This window comes from Ostrea edulis, chromosome 1 (assembly GCF_947568905.1).
Source record: "Ostrea edulis chromosome 1, xbOstEdul1.1, whole genome shotgun sequence".
Taxonomy (NCBI): Eukaryota; Metazoa; Mollusca; class Bivalvia; order Ostreida; family Ostreidae; genus Ostrea; species Ostrea edulis.
In genome coordinates, this window is record NC_079164.1 from 34,874,098 (window position 1) to 34,882,633 (window position 8,536).

General features: G+C 37.1%; 1 protein-coding gene across 1 annotated transcript; it reads right to left on the reverse strand.

Moving 5' to 3' along the window:
* Window positions 1-6,340: 6,340 nt before the first annotated feature.
* On the reverse strand, window positions 6,341-8,322 carry LOC125658468 (uncharacterized). Its single transcript, XM_048889737.2, has 3 exons — window positions 7,605-8,322; window positions 7,362-7,490; window positions 6,341-7,134 (listed from the first exon to the last, which is right to left on the reverse strand). The coding sequence occupies exons 1-3, from the start codon at window positions 8,266-8,268 to the stop codon at window positions 6,743-6,745; spliced, it is 1,185 nt and encodes a 394-aa protein (XP_048745694.2). The 5' UTR covers window positions 8,269-8,322; the 3' UTR covers window positions 6,341-6,742.
* Between the last annotated feature and the right edge of the window lie 214 nt (window positions 8,323-8,536).

Below are 8,536 nucleotides of genomic sequence, written 5' to 3' on the forward strand. Positions count from 1 at the left end.
TGTAAACTCCGGACATTTTACTCACAAACTTAACATAAAAGTGCTTCGCACTTTTATTCAGTTTGTGAGTAAAATGTCCGGAGTTTACACATCGATAAATTCTTCAAAAAGAATGTTTAATCCTATAATATACACTTCCGTGAATGCAATCCTTCATATAAGACAACCAAACACAACTTTGGTGTAAGCCAGGCAAGCTTGTCGGGCAGCCGGCGTTTTATAACTTTACAACAAATTTACTACATACATGGTAACTGACATGAACAAGTTTTATGCAAGTACTGAATTAAATAACAAAATGTCAAGAAACCCCCATCATTGACGTTAAAAAAACCGCCCAAGAAAAACCATAGATAAAATATTTGAAAGAACTATGGAAACCTGTGTCCGAAAGCAAGTGTTAAGTAACGTCTAAGGGTGAATATCGGACCATATCCATAATTAAATATAATAATAAAACATTGTGCTACGTGCACTTCGTGAGACTGGCTTAGAATGACCTTACTCATGATATCGACACTTTATATAGGTCTTCCTATGGCCACACCTGTATTACTACGCATAGGCATTCGAACACTTCCTATCATACAACGTTTTCCCGCTATTCTTCGAAACGCGGTAAAACTACATTCTTTTATCGTTAGTACATTTTTCTAAACAAGATACCACGATTTACCATAAATTTGAAAATTTTACGGGGGGGGGGGGGGGGGGGGCGCCGCCCCCTCAAATCCGCAACTGATTATAGATGTGCATATTCCCAAGTAATTCTGATGCAATAATTTTTATAAGAGTTATGCCCTTTTTGAATTTAGAATTTCGAATCCATCTGTCCTTGTCAGCAAAACTCCCCGGAGACCGCTCAACAGAATTTCGTGAAACTATGTAGTTAATAAGAACTTGCTGTATAGATTTGCATATTCCCAGGAAATTCTGATTTAATAATTTTTCTGGGAGTTACGCCCCTTTTGAACATTGTATTTCGAGCCCGTCTGTCTTGTTCTTGCAGTAATGCATAGCATTACCATTCATTGTGTGAGGCATTATCAAGCAATGTTGGAGCATGGGGTATGTGAGCTTGCTCACTTTTGCTTTCTTTTATTTAATCAACAGCATTCAATCAAAGTCAATATACATGTACAATATACCAGTCAAAAACAACAAAACGAAGTGGACAACACAATGTGTAAAATAAATGTTAAGTCAGTCCAAGTACACACGGTGAGTTGCCATTAAAAGCTTTTAAAATAGATAGATCGAATATTGCAACGCTCGACATACCATAATTCGACAACTCGAAATTTTCAAACCAGGAAAGGATTTGTTAAAACTTCATGCAACGCCGTAAACATTTTTTTTTATCCTGAAAGACCTTTGCAGACTTGAATTGATTTCTTACTATATATGTCACAAAACGTTTCAAAATATACAACTTTAGTGTCAGAAAACATGAAAATATATGTCAATTTTCTAAAAACACGCAAAATTCTATCCAAGTCCCGGAAGATTTTTTTAAAAAGTCCGGTATCATATACACTGAACAGGAAATTCATCTTTTGAAAGACAAAAATAAAACAAACGCAAAGATGATAAAGACGAAAACATCCGATCGAAATTTAAAGAATGACAAACAACTACTTTGACATGAGGGGGAGAAGAAGATTAAAAATTATATCCGTAAAGAAATCGGTTATTAGGGATTTTTAGAATAAAGAAGATCAATTCAAAATATTTTGAAAACCAAGAGTTATGCAGATTTCAGCCTTTTTCATCTATCCCCTCGCAATGTTCAGAGTTCATTTCCATATAATACAGTTCTTCCCCTTGCAATGCAGTTCATTCCCTCGGAACAGATTTCATCCCCATTCCACAAAATTCATTCCCTTGCAACACAGTCTAGTTCATTCCATCACAAGAGAGTTCATCTCCCCGTAATACAGGGGCGGATCCAGGATTTATTAGGCTTAAAGTCGGCCCAATAGAATGAATCCGCCACTACCATAGAGATTAATCTATTTCCTTACAACAGAATCAATTCCTTCACAACAGAATCCATTTCCTCACATTCCCTAGCAACAGTTCTCTCACAACAGAATGTTAAGATTCGCGTGCTTCTTGACCGTAAGTGAATATGAACAGTCTCGGGTAGACACCAGTATAGGGTATGCTGAGTAGAATAATTTAATTTGATATTTCAGCAAAAGCACATATGCTTGGCAGCAATGTATATGAGAGATAACTTTTGCCCAGCAGTATTTGTGCTGTACACATGTACCATGATCATACCTTACCAGTCAACACAAATGATCAATCTGTATTGTAAGGATATACACTATAAAACATTAGACATTGTTTATGTTAAAGAAGAATACGAATTCTGTATCGCTATTGTACGGTTTCAGGTAAATTTACACTTGAAGACATTTTGGATGACATGGTTATGGTGTTTTCAGCAATAATCGTGGATCGGAGAACATGTCTTGTAGAGATTTTGAGCGATTGATTGTTTGGGGTTCAAACCGTTTTGGTCATATTTACTATACAAGTATACTAGAGTTCATCTTAGCATAGAATACAAATAATATATGAGTAATGTGAGATTCATTTCTAATCATAAAACGACCGCGACATTTTGAGTAACATAGTTTATTCACGGAGAGAAGGCCCATATATGATAAATGGCATTCTGATGTTCCGACATACCTGATTAATTAAGATTAGTGGTGCCTTTATAACTTCAATGGTCTTTCCTGTTGTACCTTAAAACGGAAGTGCTGCATCACGATAGGCGTTTTCATAACGAAGAAGCGCCGAGACTATTGTATCAGTCAATATTTGTGGTACTGCACTTGGTGCTGATTGAGGCTATTGTATCGGTCATCCATCACTTTAATCATAAACAAGTCGCTGTTGGAATCTATTGTTCCTAGTGACTTTAAGCAGGCAATCGTTCGACCATTACTGAAAAAGCCAAGTCGTGACAAAGAAATTTTCAAAAACTATCGCCCTGTGTCAAATCTCTTGTTTGTTTCGAGGATTCTTGAAAAGGTTATTGTAAATCGAATCGAAACCCACCTGGATATGCATCAACTGCATGACAATTTTCAGTCCGCGTACGCGTACAGAACGGGACACTCTACAGAAACTGCACTAATGAAGGTACATCATGACATCGTATGTGCACTTGACAATAACAGTTGCGCTATCCTTGTATTGCTCGACCTCTCTGCGGCTTTCGATGTCATAGACCACACTATCCTATTGCAACGTATGGAAAACATGTTTGGTATCACTGGATATGCATTGAAATGGATTAAATCCCATCTTAGTGATATATATCAACGTGTTGCCGTCGGTTCTTTGTCTGATGCTTGTCTCCTCGAATGTGGTGTACCGCAAGGCTCAGTCCTGGGTCCGAGACTCTACTGTCTTTCTTCAAAACCCTTAGGGGAAGTATGTAGACGTCATGATATGACGTATCATATACATGTATACGCCGATGACACCCAGATCTACATCATCGTTGAACCTAGTGACAATTGGACTGATATGTCTCAAAGACTCTCAAGTTGTTTGTCGGACATACGTATGTGGATGAGTATTAACCTTCTCAAACTCAATGAAGATAAAACTGAACTTGTAGTTTTCGCACCAAAACACAGACTTAAAGATATGAGCAGTTTTGATCTTGAATTTGGTGATTGTGTTGTAAGTGATTCATCTTTCGTAAAAAAAAAATTAGACGTATTCTTTGACAAATCCCTTACCATGGAAAAACACTGTCTCTCTATTTCCCGATCAGCATATGTGAACATTCGCAGAATTGGCTGTATCCGTTCATTTATCAATGATGAAGCATGTAAAACTCTAGTAAAATCGCTAGTTACATCCAGATTAGATTACGGAAATGCATTGCTTTATGGTGTTCATTCTAAACACACCAGCAAACTTCAGAGGGCACAAAACACAGTTGCAAGATTAATAAAACGCTAAAAAAAAAATCCGACCATATTACTCCTGTTCTAATAGATCTTCACTGGCTCCCAGTTGAATACAGAATTCAATATAAGATACTTCTTCATACTTTCAAATCTCTCAACAACCTATCTCCAGTTTACATAAAGGATATCCTTACAGTTTACAATCCCACACGATCACTAAGATCCGAATCTCTGCATCTTCTACAGGTACCTCGGACACGTACGAAAACATATGGGGATCGACGTTTGGACAAGGCTGCATCGAGTCTCTGGAATTATCTGCCTTTTAAACTCAGACAATGTACTTCATTGTCTAATTTTAAAGTGGACCTCAAAACGCATCTCTTTAGATTAGCTTTTAATTTGTGATTATTTTTATATACTTAGTGCTCTTGCATACAACTCTTACAGTGCTGTTAACAACAACAACAACAAAAACCTGCTGTTTGTTTCTTATTATACCTATGTCCTTTTTATGTATTTAATTATTCCTAAGGGTTGTTTTAAATTGTTTCATATGTTATTAGGGTAATCATATCATTACATTAGGCGCTATATATTAGTAATAATAATTATGCATTTTAATTCTGACACTATGAATATTTTATTTACATGTATGTGCACATCGATTTTATATTATCTTTTCTTTCACATTTGTAAAGCGCTTTAGAGAACTAATGTTGATAGGGCACTATATAAATCTTTTAATTACAATTACAATATATGTGGTATTGCACTTGGTGCTGATGACCTCTATATTTACATGAAATGCTCGTATTCTCACTGGGACGCTGTAAATACCAGACTAAAGCAATCATTGAACCACTCATTCTCAAATTATTAATGATATCTGAATTTTAAAAAGTCCCTACTGTGATCTATGGTTTGAATTTGCAAATTTATTCAGACCACATTGATGTGCACATTTCTATTGTATCTTACCAGAAATATTTTATAGTGGATGACCTTTGAAACCTGAAACCTTCCAGGAAATTTTAAAATACCCCACGATATTTATGTCAGGTGACCTATCATGTAAAATATACATAAAACAACAACCATTTTTGTTGTGATGGACACCTGACAGCCTGAAAATGGTTTTTTAAATAAAATTATCCGATATTGCATAGTTAAATGTAATAGGTTAGGTATACGTTACATTTACCAGAAATAGTGCAGGCCATCCTCATCAAATTCATTTCATTTAGTTTTTATTCGTAGTGTATTTTCTGAAAGCATTATTGCAAGTACAGAGAAAAACCCATACTGATTCGTTCCATAACGACACAAATCAAGGGATGCTGGTCAAAATATCCCGTAATCAATTCTACGATTAAGGTTACAGGTAAGGTGACGGTTAGGGTTACAGGTAAGGTGACGGTTAGGGTTACAGGTAAGGTGACTTACGGTTTGGGTTAGAGGTAAGGTGATGGTTAGGATTACAGGTAAGGTGACGGTTTGGGTTAGAGGTAAGGTAACGGTTTGGGTTACAGGTAAGGTGACGGTTTGGGTTAGATGTAAGGTGACTGTTAGGGTTACAGGTAAGGTGACGGTTTGGGTTACAGGTAAGGTGACGGTTAGGATTAGAGGTAAGGTGACTGTTAGGTTTACAGGTAAGGTAACGGTTTGGGTTACAGGTAAGGTGACGGTTAGGGTTAGAGGTAAGGTGACGGTTAGGGTTACAGGTAAGGTGACGGTTTGGGTTAGATGTAAGGTGACTGTTAGGTTTACAGGTAAGGTGACGGTTTGGGTTACAGGTACGTGAATGTCAGAGCTAGAAGTAGTGTGAAGGTAAGACTAGAGGTAGGGTAAGTATTGGGGCTAGAGGTAGGGTGAGGTAAGAGTTAGCGGTAGGGAGAAAGTATTGATAGAGGTAAGGTGATTGGTTGTATATTGTTTAACATCCCTCTCAAGAATATTTCACTCATATGGATATATCACCATTGCTGGTGAAGGGCTGTAAAATTTAGGCCTATGCTCGGCTCTTACGGCCTTTTGAGTAGGTAAGGATCTTTTCGTGCCACACCTGCTTTGACACGGGACCTCATTTTTTTGCGGTCTCATCTATATATGTTTTGGATATAGAGAGCTGTTTTTTCGCTGACGTTATAAATTTGTTTACTGTATTTGTAATCTCTTTCTCGCTCATTCTCTCATCTACTGAAAATTTCCTTGATAACTTTTTCCCATTGCACAAATAAAACTCCACAAAGCCAATTCTTTTTCACAAAGAAAGATTTTCCTCAAATAATTGTTTATTCTTCTCTCCTGTAATAACTCCATAGAAAGAAGTGTTATTTTATCTAAGTTGAGGGACCAGTCATTGTGCGTGTAAATATTCTTGTCTAATAACATTCACAAATTCTACAAATCTTTAATATTAATACAACATTTCACAAATTAATAAAACAAAATTTTTTTAAAGTATATTTTCCTATTGTCTAACTACAAAAGCTGTTTCTCTTCTTAAAAGGAACCCGTCTGAACATAGCATACAGAAGACCGTATTTGTCTAAGACATGAGGACATTTTAAAGAATCCCATCACTTACCCACTACATTGTCTTTTATAGCTTACCAATCTACAGTCACGTGACTATTTCCATGCAATTATAAACGATATTCTGGTCCGCGATGACACAAATCATTCTTCATGGGAGTTAAAGATATCAAAAACATAACAAAAAGAAAGGGAAACCACTAAATATGCAATAACTTATCAGATATATTTCCATGTACATTGCATCAAGGTCATTCATGTCATCAAATCATGAATCCAGTGAAGGTGGTAATTGGGATGGAATTCGTGTGGTAGCCTTGACCAGAGTGAAATTGGACCCAAACTTTGTCACCATCCCTCAGATTCAGGACTACCATATTTGTTCCCGTCTGGTGCGAAGTGCTACCATAGGCAAGTGCCCTGACCTTGGAGACGCTGTTCTGCACTATATCAACATAAACGGTGGTTGAACCATACGCGTTGATAGTGACGTAGAAGACGAAGAAACCCTGTGTGGGGGAGGTGAACACCCCTGTCAATGGGTTGTATCCGTTCCCCTCGTTGTAAAGGACACTGGAGAACACAAGTTTTCCCGAATTCCAGTAACGATTATCAGATACAGTACCGGCAGTGAAGCCTATTCCCTTCTTGCTGTCTTTAAATGAAAAAATAAATAAAATAAAGATGATAAATAGTGATCAATCTCATAAATACCACAAAGAATACAAAACGAGAAAAGGCAAACGCGGACTACTTGAAAGAAAATTATTGGAAGAAAATTTAGGGAGGATGGTTTGCATTTTGCATGTATATACATGTAACTATGATGAGAACTGTGTTTATACGTGTCAGTATTTTCTATTTACTAGATTATTTACTCACCACTTCCTCCACTAGAGATATTGTTTCGGAACCATTCTAGAGAGAGAACAGCGGAGGACAGTTTCAATTGGATCTGCTGTGTATCCGACAAATCTGCTTTAATTTCACTTAATGTCCCATTGGAATCTTCTATACAAAGGAAAGAAATATTGACGAATAAAAGTTTGAACAACCCCTCTCGACTTCTCCCGCTCCCTTTTCTCTAGAGGTAAATGTTTTGTACACATGTTACGAAATTCTTACCTAATAGAGACGTCGAAACATTGGACATCATTTGGGAGACCACTTGGAACTTTTCTTCAATTAGTTCTGGGACCGTCTTTTCAATTTGCTGTGCATGCCTTTGTAGTTCTATAAGGCTCATTGACAGTATTCGTACGTGTACATTGATGTCTGACAATCTTTCACTCACGTTTCGATCCAATTGTTCTTGATTGGCCAGGACAGTAATTTCAAAACCCTTTTGATCGCTCTTTGTTTTTTCCAGCTCCTCGCGCAAGCTGCTATCTGTCTGATTTTGATCAACAAGTCTCTCCTCAAGCTTTCTATCCATTTCTTTCAACTTCTGGATTTCCCGCTTCAGAACTCGGGCGTCTTTTACCCTCTTGGTCATTTCATCAGTGATCGTCTGCTTGAGATCAGCCATCTCGTTTTGTAAAGATAACGCCATGTCTTTAAAAGAGACCATGTCCTTCATCATCGCATGGACATTCTTCACCAGTGACATACGGATCAAAGTTTCTTGGTTCAAAAGCTGTCTAAGGACAACCGAATCCATACCACGCTGACGATCTACATTATCGGTGAAATCTGTTATATTTGTATCATCAATTTCAGACACTGCGATCGTCTGACTTTCTGCCAAACATACTACAAGAGCAAGGAGTGTTAATGGAGACTTCATCATGATTTTTGGATTCTCAAATACAGCTTCATATTTATATAGGTAGGACAATGGTTGAACTTTGAGTAGAAAATTAAAGAGCCGGGTTTCCTAAAGGAAACAAAGTCCATGTGAATTGTACCATTCCTAAGTAATGTTTTGGCGGAGATGTCGCTAACAATAAAAATTAATATTTAGTACCCACCTGTGACACTCGATCAGCAATTCACTAACTGACACACAATAACAGGAAATTTATTAATGAACAATCAATTTGTAGTAGGTTATAATT